Source organism: Micropterus salmoides, unplaced genomic scaffold, assembly GCF_014851395.1.
Source record: "Micropterus salmoides isolate LMB-PRFRI ecotype aquatic unplaced genomic scaffold, ASM1485139v1 Ms_hic_scaffold_21, whole genome shotgun sequence".
NCBI lineage: Eukaryota > Metazoa > Chordata > Actinopteri > Centrarchiformes > Centrarchidae > Micropterus > Micropterus salmoides.
Genome location: NW_024041262.1, coordinates 23,823,370 through 23,843,008, shown reverse-complemented (window position 1 = coordinate 23,843,008; position 19,639 = coordinate 23,823,370). Strand labels below are relative to the sequence as shown.

Sequence of the window (19,639 nt, the reverse complement as noted above, 5' to 3'; positions counted from 1 at the left end):
CTATTCAGTTTAGATGCTAATAACAGCTGGCCTTAACAAGACACTGACGGTCAGTTCTCTCAGTGCTAAACTATCGCGCCCACTCAGAGGCTTGAAGGCTGAAGCAGCATCTCGGCTGTATTTCCAAAGACCTTTTTTATTCCTTTTAATAATAGAAAATATTGCAGTACATCTGAATATCCCTTTTACACACTTCCTGACCACAAGCAGGCAGCTTTCTTTACTCAAGTCTTGAGGCTTGCCTTGCATTGTCTTCTTTTCTGTTTTCAGAACACGATGAACCTTCCTCCAGACAAGGTGAAGATCCTCAGTCAGTATGACAACGAGAAGAAGTGGGACCTGATCTGTGACCAGGTGGGTCTGCAATCCGGATTTTGATGTTTTTCAACAACACGGCCCTCACTTCTATCTATTTGTAGCGCTCCTACCCTACATATCCATCTATCATCATGCAAAAATAAGCCAATAAATGTTTTATGGGCAGTGGACATACAGTATAAGCAGTGTAGGCCACTATGCATACTGATGCAATGTGGATACCAGACCTAATAAACCACCCCAGTCCTCACAAACAAACACACACACAAGGAAGCTCATTAATATTGCACGTCACTGTAGTAACCACAGGCAGGAAGGAGGACACCTGTCATTTTCAGACCGAGCCTCGCCCCTCTAATGGTAAACCAGACAGTTTCACTGTGATTCTTGTGAGCTGATGAAATACTGTACTGTGTTGAATAACTGTGTGTGAGTGGGACCGGCACAGCTGGACTGCGTGTGAATATAAGTGCTGCATCACAGTAGAAGCTTTTCTGGAAACTTGTTAGCATTAAACCCATTTGCATAAGAGACGCTGTGTAATCAGACTGCCTGTGCGAAACCCCGGCTGAGCTCTGCCCTCTGCAGTACAGCAATCAAATATAATTAGAGGTGTGTGCGTGTGTGTGTGTGTGTGTGTGTGTGTGTGTGCATCTTCAGGAGCGGTTTCAAGTGAAGAATCCACCATCCGCTTATTTAGAGAAGCTGAAGAGTTATCTGGATCACGGAGGAGTCAGTCGAAAGGTAAAGCTCAGCACTCTCACATCCCACATCTCGGTTTAAAGTTGAGTTTCTGTTTGGCCTTTTACCACCGTATTTCCTAAGAATGCAGTTGATAAAATTCTTTTTGTGGCAGAGAACAATTTGCAAGAGATTACGTTCAGATACAGTTACTGTAGTCTGTTTGGCTGCTGTAGTGATGATAGGGCATACAGCTGCTCGCTAGATAAAGACTGGAGACAAATTCTGTCACAAAGTAACCGTCAAAACGCACTGACTTTTTGACATTTAAGTATTATGCCAGATAAATATATAATCTATGTGAAACCCCACATAATATTTTGCAGTAGCTGCAAAATGGACAGCCAACTAGAGCGATATGTTAAAGGTTCCCTGTGGAGTTACTTGCGCTGTTAATGATGTAAAGGACTGTTTAATATCCAACTTTAGTAGCCAGATCTCATCTGATGAAAACGAATTTGAAACCACCATGAATATGTTTTTAAGGGTTTTTAAAAAAAAACTGTATACCTTTTTGATCATTGTTCCTTTTCCTGAGCTGTCTATTACAGCAAAACATCAAAGCTTTAAGTTTACTTTTCAAAAAGCAAACAAAGAGAGTAAAAGAAGATGTATTTCTATTGAAGGGGTAAAATTAAAAATGTGCAATTCTCTTTTGGTGTTCAAGAAAATAGTTTTAATGATATTTTTAATGGTTATAAATGTGCTTTTTATTTATTGAATTTTTTTTCGACGGGTACAAATGAGAATAATGAAGTTCTTTGTTTTTTACGTGTGTTTGTGTGTATATATATTTATTTATTTATTTCCTTTTTCTTTGAGGTGCATAGATTTAATTCCCAGGAACATAGGATAGGCATATATAACCTTCTCAGTCACTATTTGTTGTTTGCGTTTACACTGTGATTTGTTTTATTGACATGAATTATTGTTTTATGATAATGACTGAAAAAACAAAAGGCAAACAACAACAAACACGCATAAATAGATAAATCAAGATGTTGTTAACTTGGCTTATTCCACTACTTTCCCACTCAGTTGCCCTCTTGTGTCACTCTAGCTTCACTTTGCAGATTTAAAAAAAGTGTAGCAGTAAATATTTGAGCTTTACATGATGAGCAATGTTGACATTTTGGTTTGGCAAGACTTTTTTTTATTTGCACTTCATTTAATCCATTTCTGAATGTGACTGATTCAGAATCAGAAGATCAGATAATATTTTTGAATGTGATGTATTTCACTAATTAATGTGAATGCTTGTTGAGTCCTTGCTACAAATCAGTACCCTGGTGTCTTTTACATTTTCTGAGTAATTAAGCATTTTACTGGCTTTCTAAATTCCCTGCACGTGTTTTATCAGTTTAAGAGACGTGTCCAGGAATCCACTCAGATCCTGAGAGAGTTGGAGATTTCCCTGAGGACCAATTATATTGGGTGAGTCTCTCCAGGGGAAAAAAGCCTTTGTCAAACCATTGATGAAGGAACGGAGCTGGTTATATCACACACAACTCAAACGTCTACATAATCACTGGACAGTACAGTGTATAATATTCACTAAACTAGTGTTTAACTGAAGCATTCGAGACTCTGAAGGGCATTTTAATTATAATGGGGGTTTTTTCTGCATGTGAATTCAATTAATTAGAGTGTTATCTTAAACCTGTGGATTAGTTTTGCCTTTTCAATTATTTTAAACTGAAGTTGTAACAGAAAAGTGTCTCTGAAAGCACACGTTCTCACTTCAGTTTGTAAATAAGGGTCATTTTGAAATCTTAAGATGTTAGTGTTTGTTACTGTTTAAAGCTGTGGAACTAAATTTAAATACCTTTTTAAGATGAGATCAAACTGTTGTGCAGGAGTTGTAGTACAAAGTAGATAAAAATGCAAATATAAAATAAACACAATGCCAAAAATAGGTTGACAATAAGTGACATTCTTGGTGAGTTGCATATTGATTTGTATGAGAAGCGTACGTGGTTAATCCCATTATTTCTCCTTGCAGCTGGGCTCAGGAGTTTCTAAACGAGGCGAACCAAGGCTTAGACGTTCTCGTGGACTATCTGTCCTTTGCCCATAGTGCTGTCACGTAGGTATCAGCTTGAAAACAAAAATCTTTCTCATTCCTGAACCAGTTGAGTCTTAACAATGGACATCTTATCTCCTTCACACAGCAGCCACTTCCCGTCACTTTATCAAACTATCTCATGAACAGCACCACAGGCTACCGCTGTGTTTGAGTAACTTCTTGATTGTGTGACTCGCAGGTATGATGCGGACACTCTGGACAATGGCACGCTGCCCGCAGATAAATGCAAAACTACGGACAAGGCGGTGGAAAATCAGAGCAGAAGTGCCAGCAACTCGCCTTCTCACAGTGCCTCGAAGGCCAACAAGGGCTTCACAGTAAGGTATGGAGAGCGTTGGCACAGCCCTTATACGGGCAAGTCACGCCACTCGGCAGCCATCTTGGTAACGAGATCAGGCCACTTGCGGAGCTCCTCAAGCACATTATTTGAAATCTACACAGCTGATTTCTCACCTCAAAACTTCTCATGATGATGAAATAATAACATATGAAAACTGTAAAATATAAATCTTTTTGTTTCTGGCCTCTGTCTTGCGCGCGCAATGATGATGCAGTGAGTAGTGACGATTCTCTCTTGACCAGTCAGCAGTCTGCCGTGTCTTCACGTCACATTTTAGTATCGCCTCAGCTCGCTTGGAAACTCGACGGAGGTGATACGAAAAAAGCCCATGCAGAAGGTTTCACGACAAGCCCGTGCAGTGAGGCAGTGAGCTCCTCACACCGGAGCGATTGAACAAATGCTACGCTAACTGATGCTAACCAGCAGCCATACCAACGTAAACCCTGCTACTGCTGGATGACCTAAGCTCAGCAGGTTTGCGCTTGGCCAGTACCTGGATGGGAGACCTCCTGGGAAAACTAAGTTGCTGTTGGAAGAGGTGTTGGTGGGCCAGTAGGGGGCAGTCTCCCCTCTGGTCCTAATAATAAGACCCCAGTGCAGTGATGGGGACACTCTGCTGTAAGAGCTGCCGTCCTTCGCATGAGACGTTGAACTGAAGTCTTGACTCATTGTGGTCATTAAAGACCACGCTTGTCGCAAAGAGTGGGGGGTTCCCCGGTATCAAAATTCCCAACCTGGCTTTCACCATCTGGCCATCTAATCACCCCCCGTAATAAATGGCTCAATGTTTCCCTCCCTCTCTGCCTCAAACTGATGTGTGGTGAGCGTTCTGGCGCTAAATGGCTGCCGTGCATCACCCAGGTGGGCGCTATATAAATGTAATTCATTACTATGGATACAGACAGCATTTACCATATATATTTATAGGAACCCCCCTATTATTCTATAACACATATTGCAAATCTGGCACCTTTTCAAGCAGTATTTTGGCGGGAGAGGTGGGATATGTGCATATGATCGCCATATTTGGTGTGACAGGCTTTCCCCGTAGAATTCTATTCAGGATTCTTTAAGTGGCGTGTCTCTTTCGTTAAATCGGCGGCGGCGTGGGCTGATGTCAGAGATGAAACTGCTGAGTGTTTGATGGTTTCATGTGATGTGCCAGCTGAGAATGACAGCAGATTTATTTGTTTGCACATACTGTACATATAGATGTGTGTCATGTACAGATATAATGTGCTAATAAGGCAAAGGTTATAAAGGGTGCTTTGGGAGAGATGTGAGAAAGTGATCGGATCCATCAAGATATAAATTTTTTATTAATAAAAGAATAATACGACATGCGAAGATTAGATCCATGTGTGACTGTTAAATATCTGCTTCCTTGCTGCTGCTAAGATTAAATTGAGTGCAAACAAACAGTTGATAACCAAATACACTTGGATCAAACAAACAAAGTGCTGGCTCATATAATATATATATATATATATATATGTCCTGTAACCTTTATTTAAGTAGGTTGAATTGAATTGATCTTTATTTCAGTCTTAAGTTAAAAAAAATAAAATTTAAAGACATTTTTATTTGTCACATTGAGAATAAGATTTCATTTTCCATGGTGAACTAAGCATATTAAACCTGTTGCCCTATTATGAAATAAAAATACAATACAATATGTCAAGACACTGAAAATGTTTAAATATATATATATATATATATGTGTGTGTATATATGTATATATATGTGTGTGTGTGTGTGTATGTATATATATAAAAAACATAGAATAGTCATAAAATAATACACACCAATAAATAACAATAATAAATTATAATTACCTTTATTTATTTTATCTATTTATTTATATTGAAAATATCAACACACTTTTTAGTCATTGTTTTCATATAATGTAAATTTAAAAATATAATTCAATATATGAAGATACTGAAAAATAACAATATAGATCAGAGTATAATAGTATATATAATATAATAGTGTACAAACTGTAATACTATAAGTACATACAATAGGCCATAAAAGAAACACCAATTAATAACAGTAATTAAATAATTAATTCAATTATAATTAAATATTAAAAATATTTCAGAATCAGAAATACTTTATTGATCCCTGAGGGAAAATTCTGTGTTACAGTTGCACACACTGCACAAAAGGATATAAATAAAGATAGTGGTGTATATAAAGAAATATAAATAAGTAAGAGTAAAAATATAAAATAAAATATAAAGGAGTGTGGATATGTACAATATTTACATAGTTAAAGGAATTGTTATGGTGAACAATAGTAATGAATAAATAGCAGCAGAAAGTATTAAGTTATTAAGCAGGTGTTATTGCACAAACAGGTAATAATGTGCAGTTTAAAACTCACTAAGTGTCCGTGTGACACTTGGAGGGAGGAGTTATAGAGTTTGATGGCAGGAATGACTTCCTGTGGCGCTCTGTGGTGCATTAAATAATTAAATCAATTATAATTAAATATTATAAATATTTAATTATAATTATAAAAAAGTAAGATTTATATTTTATATGACAATATTGACACACTTTTGTTGATCCTTTGTTGTCACATCACGTCATGTTATTGCCATATTTTTAGAGGTTTTAATATCTGAACTGACAGCAGTCAAACAATAATTTACTAACAGCAAACACTGAACTCATGGACGTTTCTGCACGTTCACTGTGGAAACATCTATTGTGTAGATGTCAGACTGCACGTGAACACACACAGACATCTACGCGTTCTGATCTGAAGTGACTGCATTCTTGTCGTGGTTTCTTGGCCTCGTGTGTTGTTTAAAGGTGAATGTGAGAAATGTTTAAGTAGATCAACACGTGCCCTAACTTATCCTTAGGAAGTGGGCGTTTCCAGTTTGTGTGCATGTTTTATCTACATTGATTTAAAACTTTTCAGTGTACTGCTGTGATATGCTGTAATCTGGGGAATAGTGATTGATCTATGGATTACGTATGAGCCGCATAGTTGCTACACAAAAAGATAACGTGCAAAATCTACTAAGCGTTTAATGTTGTGCATATTTTAGTGCAGGTGTAGGGATGACAAAGCTGTAACTGAAGCGTTTCATCTCTCTCTCCAAAACAGGAAAGCCCTGAGGAACTCCCGAGCTGTGAGCCAGACGGATGACGTTCATCTGTGCATCATGTGTTTACGTGCCATCATGAACTATCAGGTATGTAAAAGCACAAAGTCATAGTGTAGCTCATAAATATTTGTTTTGTCATTGCATTTCATTCATTTATGTTTGTCAGATATGGAAAATATTGTTTTTATGGATTTTGATTTAGTGTCTCCTAATTTTGATTAAGAATTATTTATGTCTTAATTATTAGTTAAAAATGTGACTTTGAGTAAAAATTATGTAACACAAATTCTGAATTTGTAATTTTTAATCATGATTATGAAAAACAAAGCAAAAATCTAACTCTGTCAAAATGAAAGCATAATCAAGAGATACTAAATCATAATTAAGAGAACAATAAATTTTGACTCACTTATTATAATTTTAAATCTTTACTCATCTCATAACTAGAATTGGTTTAAGTAAGTGTCTTATAATTTGTCATATCTAACTTTAAATCCAGTATTAAACACCTAAAAGGCTTAAATTAAATTTTAAATGACGGGAACAGTCAAATAACAGCAAGAGGAAGGGATAAAGTTTATTTTAAATCTGATTAGTCAGCTTTTCTGTAGACGCTTCATCCAGTCTTGTGTCAAGCTTAAAGATAAAACTTTTTGTTTGACCTTTAAAGCAGCCTGTTATAGTTTATTAAAATTTTCATGTGTGTTGTCAGACTGGATTCAACCTGGTGATGAAGCATCCCTGCTGTGTCAACGAGATCACGCTCAGCCTCAACAACAGAAACCCGAGGTTTGGAGCATGAACTTTAAAACTTCCCTCATAATACATCTAATGGACAGATAGAAAACACGTATAAAAGAATAAACGTAAACATTGTGCTTCTCAGGACCAAGGCGCTGGTGCTGGAGCTGCTGGCGGCCGTGTGTTTGGTGAGAGGAGGCCATGACATCATCCTCTCCGCCTTCGACAACTTCAAAGAGGTCTTTAGACTTCTTCTAAACTACGTTCAGACATGTTTATCTGCATCTGCATCTGTTCTGAGGAGGCGTTTGGGTGGTTGCTGATCTCACCATCAGGGTGTTGATGATGTTCATGATGTTTAAGTGAAGGTTAACTCACCCTTTGGATTTTTGCCACGATGATACCCAAGTTTTTCCATCAATACCAAAACACTTATACTTATTTGGATTTTCTGAAGAAGCTATTTTTGGTTCTAAAATGTTAACAGGAAATGTCTAAAAACAAGCAGCTGAACAAAATGTTAAAAGTATTGATGAACGTGCAGAGAATTACCAGCTGAATCTGCAGCTCCCTGGCAGCTTCACAGAGCTGCACAGTGAGTTTCAGCTCATTGTTTAACTTGACTGTTTGTTTTTTTAGTTTAATCTCATGGTGACATTGTCGGCTGCAGCTGAAGCAGGTGAACGTAGAGGAGCGTTTAGCAGCCGGAGAGCCAGATATTTCCCTCAGGAGTCGGTTGAGACCAGAACCAGAGCTAAAGAGAGAGAATATTGGAGTCAGAAACACCAAATAAATGATAACTTTGCGCCGTAATTGCTGGATGTAGAAATAAGCAACTAATTGCTAACAAGTTCAGTGTCTAAAATTGGAAACTAATGGATTTAAGACAGATGATTAAAACTAATCTAATCAGGAAAGATCACTTGGTCAGAGATTTGACTGAAATAGTTTGTCATCTTGGAAATGATTATAGCCGGTTATGCTGCAAGAATACACACGTATTGTTTAAAGGATAATTTCGGTATTTTTAAACCTGGGCCTTTTTTCCACACTGAAATGACTCGTAGGCGGAGAACATGTTTGAATCCGTGCAGTAGATGCCAAAATGACAAAGTGCTCAGGCTATTATACCTAAAACCTGCCAACATCATGGAAAGTATCCCCACGAGTGACCCAGAGTAAAACCGAAACTGAAGTCTCGCTCTGAAAACTCGTGAGAGGTGACTTGTTGCAGGAAACGGCAGTGGAAACGAGGGAGAGGAGTTTGTTGTGAACGCAGAGGAGCTGCTTGCAAACTCCTCTCTCCAACTCGGTTTTCCACCGTTGTCGTAGCGCAACACCTCGCCTCTCACGGGAGTGCAGAGCGAGAATCGTCCTTGAGCAAAACCTCCGTTTCTTGTCACTTGTAGGGAAGATTAAAGTTCTCTGTTAATCTCCAACACAACCTATATTACAAGCGTCAGCAGGGATGACTCAACCCACATACAGACATTATTTTAAACTGGTCTTGTGCTTAACATAGAGGAGATATTTATGTTTCAGCACCCGCATACCAGTGGCCCCTTAATGCATTTAAAAGCAGGTTAAGGGGAACCCCAGACCCACCTGCCCCCCTCCCACCCCCCGTCAGCTGCTCTGCCCAGTTGCCCCACCGCCAGACTAAACTGACTGAAGAGGCGTAAATATGTGAAACACTTGTTGCGTTGCCTCCGACCTCTCGGCCTTCTCTCATCTATGCCTGAGAAAGCAGCAACTGTTGCGAACAGGTCGCCTCTTGTGGCTCCAACAACGCAGACAGAAAGGAGCTTAAACCTGAACCAGGAGGGTCTATTATTAGTAAAGGTCCAGGATGTTAGAAACCTGCCCTGCAACAAGCGCTACAGCGAGATTTCATTGTCTGCTAGACCACAGTTGCTTTTGGATTCGGATCTTGACCACTATTTTAATTTCCTTGCAATAGCCCAGAGCTGCCGCCATCCAATTTCAGAAACCTTTCTTAACAGTTTAATTAGATTGAATGGCTGCTCTAATGGTCTTTTACTAAAGACAGTTTGACTTCACTCATTGTTATTTGAATTTAAGTGTGTGTAATTTTTAGTCGGATCTTTCTCAAATTGTGGATTTAGCCAGGGCGAGTACATAAGACAGAAACAAAATATTAACTTTAAATATTATTGTATCGTGATGATATTATCACATCATGATAGTGATTTACAAAAACGAATAATTTAAATAAAAATGAACACAATTAGTTTTTACATTTTTGTTAATCCATCTATTTCATTATTTTAGATGTAATTTGGGAACATATGCATTTTTCATGGAAGATATTTTGATCGGCGGTGAATCACAGGTGTAAATAAGAACATTAATAACGGCTGAAGAAGCTCCACCACCAAAACACTAATTAATGTGACAGCGGTGTTAATTCCTGTGCTATTCCTGTGCTAAGACACATTAAAAGTCTGCGATTTCATTTATTAGTTTCTCTGAAACTTCTTCAGTGAAGCTACACGGTATTTACATGATACAACCTAAAATCATAAAAAAACGATACACTCCACAACCATTCACAAAACCAGACCAAGAAAACAACAACAAACACTGATATTCTCCCTGCCCTACAAGACATCACAATATTGTGCTTGTATTATTTTATCATTTATATTTCTGGCCTTCCTACTGTGCCTGTGACTTTCAGCTGCAAGTCTTTAAAAACACCTCACAAATATATAGTTTCATTTAAAGCTGCTCTCTGTAGTTTTTAGCAAATGTTACTCAAATAGGACAAAATTAGACAACAATGGAGCTCGATGGCACAGAGGAAGAACACACATTATAATCCAACACTTGTTGGTGGATACATTCATCCTTAGTTTTGGCTTTTAATGGGATTTGTTGCCTCAGTAAAGTAAAAAATAAAATAAAAATACACTGACTATTTGTAGGTACTAAATCCTCGGCCCTCCCCTCACCTGGTTGATTAGTGCTGACTTGAGTGTCACAGTAAGTGCTGCTTGTTTTGGTACCGCAGCAACGGCACTATGTGTGTGGGCGAGTGCCAGAGGGAGAGAGCGGTGGATTGCTCGTGGCCGTAAAGTAGAGGCAGGCGGGCGCTGAGCCAGGAGCTGGCTTATGTGTCCCTCAGTAGCAGAACGTGGGCATTGTTTTGGGTTGTGCAGGCTGTGAGGTTGGCGTGCTGCTGCATTATTAAGCAGACATGAGCAGGCAAAAAGGGGGGAGGCAAAGTAAAAGACCGCAAACATGGACATATATTGCTAACAGATGAGACCAGAAAACTGCTGAGCTGTTAGTTAAAAAGCACAATCAACATTTAGCATCATCATTTGAGTTTTTCTACCACGCAAACATGCTCTCTTCCCTGTGCGGGGGAAACACTGAAGCCTTGTTTATGTAACGGTTTGCCTGCAGAAAGCAGAACACAGTAGACTGTGTGTTACATAGCAATGATCCTGCAGGATGTGAAGGCAGCACTGGTTTTAGTTATTATTTACTGTTTGTCCCTGAACTGGACTGAACCTGAAACAGGACAATACAAAGTCTAGATGGATAGATAGATGCATTGCTGTAATATAGTTTCTGTGTGAGCACACTGCCCCCCTGTGTGAAGAAAGCATGATGCAAAAAGAAATACAAGTTTATTTATCATCAGAAGCTTCTTTTAAAGGACGTCACCCAGATTTAACGCATCAGCAATGAATCACAAAGCCTGATAATCCGTAGTTTCACTCTGCCGGCTGCCTGCTGTGATCTCATGATTTTTCTCACTCCTTTTTTTTATCGTGTTTCAGGTGTGTGGCGAGAGAAGTCGATTTGAAAAGCTCATGGAGTATTTCCAAAATGAAGACAGCAACATCGACTTCATGGTAAAGTGTGACTGTGTGTCCAGAATATGCGAAGGCTGAAACAATAACAATCTCTCAGTCAAACATCCAATACAGGTGGAGCAATACTATGCAAAGACAGGATTTTAATATCTCGATGGGATCAAGGATCAAACATCACGTGTGCTTCACTTGATACTGGTCCTGGTCATCTGATACTGACAATACTGATGCTGATAAATCAGCAGTAAAATCTTAAGGACAACTATGTATTTTACACATCAGAGTGTTTACAGGTGTTGGGGAGTTCTGCTGCATAGTAGTATTAGTATAGTGTCTCCAGAGGGAGCTGAAGTCTGATAAATGTCCTAAAGTGATGTCACTTCGTCGGTCAGGGTTAAAGTGTGAAAGTGTGAAAATGAAATGTAGAGTTCACCAGACCTCTGCAGCCTGCTGGTCATCTCTGCTGCAGGCTACATTAACATAACGCACCCGCATCGCCGACCAAACTGGCACCAGGCGTGTGGGGAAAAAAGGATGATAGTTTTTACATTTACTAATTTTACAAACGCTTTTATTCAAAACGACTGACGTTAGTAAAGTAAGAGATCTACTAGTAAGAGGTATTAACGCATACTGCATCAGTGGGATCGATACCTTGGGGAAGCAATAACAGTTAACTCAACAGTGATGAGTCTGTGGAGTTTTCTTTAGTTATAGAGCTACACAAGATAAATTCTTAACCATGTAAACTGTGTAAAATAATGTGATTAGTTGCATATTTACAAATTTTACACCTACGTTTGATCGCTGTCTGGAAATAATTAGTGCTACTGTGAAAAATGTTCACATATAATAATTTCAATCATGCCGTCCTATAATAGAAATAGAAAGCTCTTAGAGCTGTTGACAAATGTCTCTATTAATTAAACAGATTGTGTGCAGTTATGTAAAATGGGTGAGTGCATACAGCTGAATAGTTTTTCATTTTCCCCAGTTTTCTTCAACTAATTTTGCTTCAGCCCACGAGATCACAACTGTAAACACACGTGTGGTCTGTGGGGAAAGCTGTGGAGTCCTTGTTGTGTTTTGCATTTAATGTTATAAACACATGACTGAATGCAGTCGAGCTGTCAGGTCAACAAAAACAATCATGAGACAGTAAATACAGCGTAAACTTAAAGCTACAAAAGAGAGTTAGTTTGCTCAAATGACGTGGAGGAAGCGATGCATCTACAGGTTATTTTTGTAATCGTAATAGTCTGGTCTATAAAACAGAAGAAAACAATGAAAAATGCATAGCAGGCTCCTAGAGCACAAGGCGACGTCATCCGCTGTCTTTTTTTTTGTGCGACCAACTGAAAACCAACTATATTTGGTTTGCAATAATGTTAAGACAATGAAAAGAAGCTTATTCTCATATTATTACAAAAACACTAAATGGATTTTCCAAAACGGGCTGTCGACTAAGTTTCTGTCCATCAAATTAATCGATTAATCTTTGCAGCTCTACGTGGAAGGAGAAAGAACCTTTAGAGAATCCAACAATAACAAGTTCAGTGTTTATTTTCCTTAATCAAAAGCACCGACTGCTGGATCCTGCTCAGCTCACTCTGATCTGACTCATATCTTCCTTACCAAACACAACAATCACACCTGTAGTTGCACACTTTGGGAAAACACTTCTCTTCGTAGACGAGGTCTTCAAACGGCAGCTAAAAGAAACGTACTCTGTCTGCCCACCAGGTGGCCTGTATGCAGTTCATCAACATCGTGGTGCACTCGGTGGAAAACATGAACTTCAGAGTCTTCCTCCAGTATGAGTTCACTCATCACGGGCTGGATGACTACCTTGAGGCAAGATTGACCTTTGACCCTACTGACATATAGTCCCTTGTTGTCCTTATCGTACAGCTTAGACTGACTATACCCTAAAGAATCCACTGTTGAATCAAGAGCACAATATGCAAGATTCATCTTGTGCATCACAGCGATTATTTTTTAAATATCCTCCGTTTGCAGAAGTTGAAGTTCACAGAGAGCGACAGACTGCTGGTGCAGATCCAGGCCTATCTGGACAATGTGTTTGATGTGGGCGCTCTGCTGGAGGACGCGGAGACCAAGAACGCTCTGCTGGAACACATGGAGGAACTGCAGGAGCACAACTCACAGGTAGATACATGCAGATGTTCACAGTGCGTATTTTCACTTAATCCCTCACTGATAAAGACGAAGATAATCACAAAGTATAAATGAAAGTTGTGCTTCTGTGTCAGCTGAGCACCCAGCTTCAGGAGAGCGAGAGGGAGGCCATGGAGAAAATCTCAGAATTGGAGAAGCAGCTCATTCAGACCACAAAAGAAGTGGAGCTCCTAAAGGTACAGTACGCCATCTTCGGCCCAATCCCAGTGTCCACACTCAGACTCACAGGCTCACAGATGTTGAGGCGCGTTCCCGGTAAGTCCGTGAGGGCTTTGGGCTGTCCCACTGTCAAAACGTGAAGTGCGTGAGAGATCTCTCTCTCGCGGACATTTTGAGCCCTTTTCATAAGTCTGCATTTCTGCAGACTTTAGCTGAGGGAATTTCCCACAGTTCCTAGCGTAGTGACGTGAAACACAGGGGTTACCATGGGAAGCCCGGAAGCGGAAGGCAAATCTGCCTTAAAAGAGAAGAAGAAGAAGAAGAACAGTAAACAAACAAGCATGGAAACCAACGCTGATGTTAAAATTGTTAGAATTTATTTTTTGCCTCGAGTTAAGATGGTACATAGTACGGGATAAATATCCTGCCGTGTTTCAAAACGGAAAATAAAGTTCTGAAAGGTTGAAACGAAGTGTCTGAACACTCAAAATCTTACAAAAAAAAGTGTTGCAAGATCGAAAAAGTTCTTGAGTTTTCCTTCTTCAGAATTGCAACACTTTTTTTTTTATGATGTTTCAAATTTGTCAGTGTTCTCCCAGTGCATTAGTTTGTTTTCCAGGTTTGAAACCTTTTAAATGGGGTTCTGAAAACTGGTGTGCGAATGTGTGAAAACAAGTTCTGAAACTCTGAAAACTGAGGTTCGAAAGGGCGAAACTTTCTTACATTACATTTGCACTCATATTTCAGACTATTTTTTCAGAGCTTTGTGGAGATACGCCCACACAGTTGCAAGCTTGCGACTCACATGATTTGTGGCAGCGTTGTCACGCAGCTCTGCTCTAAAATTCAGACTGAGCGAAAATGAAGCATGTGATTACAGTAAGTACTATACAAAGACAGGATTTTATTATCTCGATGGTATCAAGGATCAAATATCACGTGTGCGCTACTTGATACTGTTTTACACATCAGAGTTTTCACAGGTGTTGGGGAGTTCTGCTGCACCGCAACTTCGCAACTGGAGGAAAAAATAAAGCCTGGAGGCAGGGGCAGTGTCAGAACTTGTTTTCACACATTCGCACACCAGTTTTCAGAACCCCATTTACAAGGTTTCAAACCTGGAAAACAAACTAATGCACTGGGAGAACACTGACAAATTTTAAACTCCGAAAAAATGATCGGGAAAAAAAGTGTGTTGCAATTCTGAAGAAGACTCAAAAACAAAATAATGTTTTCAGAGATTTTTTTTTTTTTTACACTTTGTAAACCTGCAAATCTTGCAAAAATTTTTTGATTTTGTGGCAAAGTGCTATCCCGTTCCTTGCAGCCTCTTGCACTCAATCACTTACCAAGTGACGTCCGTTAAGTATGTGAGGGTTCAGGGCTTAGAGGGGACGTATCTGGGATTGGGCCTTCATCTTTACATTTCATTTTCTTAAAGGGAGGGGTTTTATTTTAATGGCTTCATCCAGCGGTTGTGTCTATTATATCATAAAAAAGATGATCCCCCAGGTTCTGACCTTGTGGTTCAGTTTTGACCACACACACAGCCGTTAGCAACATATCTCACTTCCAGCTTTACCTACAAATAAAGTCATAGCTAATTTGATCACACTATCAGCTGGTTTACAACCTGTCTGATTGACCAAGGGCAATTTCATGTCCGTCAGTAATGTCCGCCTTACTTTCAGTGTTTCAGGTTGAATTTCTTACAAAAGTCTCCAAACCTGATCCTCCAACTGTCCTGCCACCACAGTCTTTTGCATCTCAGGCTACTTACAGGCTGCCCTACCTTACGTTGTTGGGGGGGGGGTGTCTGCGGCCTAATAGAGAATACCTGCAGACACTACTCAGGGCTGACACAATTATGTTTTAACATCCAGTAAAAACAGGAAGAATTATTACAGCAGGCAAAAGCTTTGATGTACATACGTGAATGTGAGCATTGTTTTGAGACAGACTTTTAGTAAACAGATGAGGCCAGAGCTCCAAGAATAAAAGCCAGGTTTTAATAAAGTGTAGTTTTCCTCTATGCGTGACATTTGAAGACGATATGCGTGTCTATTGCAGGAGAGTCTACGTGAGTCCTGCTCCCAGGTGACTCTTCTGCAGCAGCGAGAACGAGAGAGAGAGCTGGAACGTGAGCGGGAGAGAGAGCGAGAGAGAGACAAGGACCGATGCACCCAGGCCCTGAGGGAGCTGGAGGTCAAAGTTCAGGCTCTGGTGGAGCAGGGGCTGATCCGAATGGAGCGCTCCTCCTCTGGACACCTGGAGGTTCAGGTGGTCCCCGTCATCCAGCACGTGATACAGACAGGTCAGAGCTGTTAGATTGTCACACCTCCAGACTGAATTACCTTTTGTTGTTCTGTCTCTGTTGTTATGTGTAAAGCGTCCTGTGAAAGGTGCAATAAAAATACAAATTATTAGTAGTAGTAAATATTTAATAATAATAATAAAGTTAGGCAGTTCTAACAATAAAACTCTAATATTCACTCTGAAGCTGAGCAACTTATCTTTTCCTCTTCCCTCTCTCATGTAGCTCACTGGAAGAGTCATGACGTTTAAGATTTTATTTTTGTAGAGAATCAACTTGAGACAGGAAGCCGTCACCTTAAACTCCATGAAAAAATTAGAAAAGACATTTTGGTGTCAAGTGCCAAGCTTTGCTAGAAAATAATTGCTCTAAAATAAAAGACTGTGGAAAAATCTGAATTGGAAATAATAATTGTGGACCAGATTTAATAATAAATGTGTCTCAAAGTGCAGATTGTTAAGAACCTCTGATCTAAAGTGTGTCTACATTTTGTGATAATAATAATACGAAGGATATATTAAATTGGTTCAAGGTGACAAACTTAACTTTCATGAAGTGGCCTCATAATGTCTATAAATTCTCACCAACCACAGATTGAATTTACTGACAAAGAGTTTAATTCAACTTAATCTGACCCAGTCTATTTGTTAAGGTTCAGACTGAACACAGTTCACTTTAGAGGTGGTGCACTCAGGGAAAAGTTCAAAGTAGTTCAGTTTCCTGCAAAGAACTATGTCATCTGGCTCAAGTCAAAGTCAAAACTGTACACTTACTTACTTCATCTAACTTTGAGTCTTTTAACAAATATGAAGGACAAAGTTTCCAATAATCAGCGAATGATGAATAAATATTTACTTGAGTTCGAAGTGAGTTCTTAGACGCAGTTCCTTCAGGAAACGAAGAACTAATCAGGAAGTTATTGGGAAATAAAGGTCCCCTAAAGCATTATCACATTAATACTTGTCTTGTTTTATAAATGTACAGAGACGAGATGTAAAACTAACAGTATCGTTGTTTCCCTGGCAGTTAAAGAAGCAGATTCAGGTAATGACCACAAGGCCCCTCCCCCCTCCTCAGACCCTCAGCCTCACCTCTCTGAGGGTCCTCAGCAGGCGGCGACAGTGCAAGCTCTTCCTCCACCACCTCCTCCCCCTCCTCCACCTCCAGGCTCAACTAGAACCCCCCCTGTTCCTCCTCCTCCTCCTCCACCAGCAGCTCCACCGCCCCTGCTGCCTCCTGGAGGTGGTACGACCCAGCCATCAGGGGACGGGACTGAAGGGAGCTCAGGTGAGTCCACATCAGAGCAGGAACATGTCAGTGCTAATGAGGCATTGACATTTTACAGGCTCACTTTTATGTGACTTTAATTTAGAAACTGTCACGTTATGAACGTTTTTGACCACCAGGGGAAACAGCTTTCAGGTATTTTATTTTCTAAAAATTCATGTTGACTTTTTTCCAGCGTCTGACTAATTTTAATCCGGTTCTTATAGTAGGCCTATCTCGGTTCTGATTCCAACCACTTGGTGATCTTCATCCTCTTCCTCCTCGCTCATCTTCCCCTTCATGGCTAAAGAGAAAGGAGTCCTGTCCTTGAGAGGGGACTTGTATAACTGTAAAGTCCATAAGTCTGCAGTTCAATGGGGAGCGTGACTGAAATATGCAAAAAGTTAGGAACTGATGAGCAGAATCTAAATGCACGTATCTTACCCACGGTTCTTGGAAGTTTGCTACTGATCACAACTTAGAACAATAAATAAAATTGAATTGAAAAAATATCTATAACCATAAATTGATTAATTTAATGAGAATATGTTGAAAAATTGATATATTAGCCTTTTCATCAATGGGTTAATATGAAAAAGTGTATTTATTAGGGAATGATTGTAACAATTCGCCTTACACCAAAACAGCAATGGAAAAAGTACATTATGCAAAATATAAGATAACGGGCGGATCTGATACCTGCTGAGGTGATTACAGCCAGCGGCCTGCTTACTTCAGTTAAACAAAACCTAAATAACCCCAATAAACACTCAAACTGCAGCTGTATAAACTTAATAAAAATGTAAATTAACAAAAAAGTTTAACAACGTGTATTTAGAGATAAATAGAATAAATAAATAATAGATTTCCCCCTAAACGTCCGACTGCTTCATCTGTCGCACTCTAGAGGTCCCCCCTAAACGTCCGACCGTTTCACCTGTCGCACTCTGGAGGTCCCCCCTAAACGTCCGACCGCTTCACCTGTCGCACTCTAGAGGTCCCCCCTAAACGTCCGACCGCTTCACCTGTCGCACTCTGGAGGTCCCCCCTAAACGTCCGACCGCTTCACCTGTCGCACTCTGGAGGTCCCCCCTAAACGTCCGACCGCTTCACCTGTCGCACTCTGGAGGTCCCCCCTAAACGTCCGACCGCTTCACCTGTCGCACTCTGGAGGTCCCCCCTAAACGTCCGACCGCTTCACCTGTCGCACTCTGGAGGCCCCCCCTAAACGTCCGACCGATTGACCTGTCGCACTCTAGATTTCCCGCCTAAACGTCCGACCGCTTCACTTGTCGCACTCTGGAGGTCCCCCCTAAACGTCCGACCGCTTCACCTGTCGCACTCTGGAGGTCCCCCCTAAACGTCCGACCGCTTCACCTGTCGCACTCTAGAGGCCCCCCCTAAACGTCCGACCGCTTCACCTGTCGAACTCTGGAGGTCCCCCCTAAACGTCCGACCGCTTCACCTGTCGAACTCTGGAGGTCCCCCCTAAACGTCCGACCGCTTCACCTGTCGAACTCTGGAGGTCCCCCCTAAACGTCCGACCGCTTCACCTGTCGAACTCTGGAGGTCCCCCCTAAACTTCCGACCGCTTCACCTGTCGCACTCTGGAGGTTCCCCCTAAACGTCCGACCGCTTCACCTGTCGCACTCTGGAGGTTCCCCCTAAAAGTCCGACCGCTTCACCTGTCGCACTCTGGAGGTCCCCCCTAAAAGTCCGACCGCTTCACCTGTCGCACTCTGGAGGTCCCCCCTAAACGTCCGACCGCTTCACCTGTCGCACTCTGGAGGTCCCCCCTAAACGTCCGACCGCTTCACCTGTCGCACTCTGGAGGTCCCCCCTAAACGTCCGACCGCTTCACCTGTCGCACTCTGGAGGTCCCCCCTAAAAGTCCGACCGATTGACCTGTCGCACTCTGGAGGTCCCCCCTAAACGTCCGACCGATTGACCTGTCGCACTCTGGAGGCCCCCCCTAAACGTCCGACCGATTGACCTGTCGCACTCTAGATTTCCCGCCTAAACGTCCGACCGCTTCACTTGTCGCACTCTGGAGGCCCCCCCTAAACTTCCGACCGCTTCACCTGTCGCACTCTGGAGGTCCCCCCTAAACGTCCGACCGCTTCACCTGTCGCACTCTGGAGGCCCCCCCTAAACTTCCGACCGCTTCACCTGTCGCACTCTGGAGGCCCCCCCTAAACTTCCGACCGCTTCACCTGTCGCACTCTGGAGGCCCCCCCTAAACTTCCGACCGCTTCACCTGTCGCACTCTGGAGGTTCCCCCTAAACGTCCGACCGCTTCACCTGTCGCACTCTGGAGGTCCCCCCTAAACGTCCGACCGCTTCACCTGTCGCACTCTGGAGGTCCCCCCTAAACGTCCGACCGCTTCACTTGTCGCACTCTGGAGGTCCCCCCTAAACGTTTGACCGCTTCACCTGTCGCACTCTGGAGGTCCCCCCTAAACGTCCGACCGCTTCACCTGTCGCACTCTGGAGGTCCCCCCT

The 19,639-nt window shown here is 41.3% G+C and overlaps 1 protein-coding gene across 2 annotated transcripts in view; it reads left to right on the top strand.

The window, feature by feature from the left end:
* fmnl1b (formin-like 1b) overlaps positions 1 to 19,639 on the top strand; it is a 66,943-nt gene that overhangs the window by 34,502 nt on the left and 12,802 nt on the right. For both annotated transcript variants that reach the window (XM_038735745.1, XM_038735744.1), the window contains 14 exons: positions 271 to 354; positions 979 to 1,062; positions 2,420 to 2,493; positions 3,062 to 3,145; positions 3,324 to 3,467; positions 6,610 to 6,697; positions 7,323 to 7,399; positions 7,497 to 7,590; positions 11,164 to 11,238; positions 12,943 to 13,053; positions 13,219 to 13,368; positions 13,473 to 13,574; positions 15,628 to 15,871; positions 16,898 to 17,158. In XM_038735745.1, coding sequence (XP_038591673.1) covers positions 271 to 354; positions 979 to 1,062; positions 2,420 to 2,493; positions 3,062 to 3,145; positions 3,324 to 3,467; positions 6,610 to 6,697; positions 7,323 to 7,399; positions 7,497 to 7,590; positions 11,164 to 11,238; positions 12,943 to 13,053; positions 13,219 to 13,368; positions 13,473 to 13,574; positions 15,628 to 15,871; positions 16,898 to 17,158 — 1,672 coding nt within the window. The remainder of the gene's footprint in view (positions 1 to 270; positions 355 to 978; positions 1,063 to 2,419; positions 2,494 to 3,061; positions 3,146 to 3,323; positions 3,468 to 6,609; positions 6,698 to 7,322; positions 7,400 to 7,496; positions 7,591 to 11,163; positions 11,239 to 12,942; positions 13,054 to 13,218; positions 13,369 to 13,472; positions 13,575 to 15,627; positions 15,872 to 16,897; positions 17,159 to 19,639) is intronic.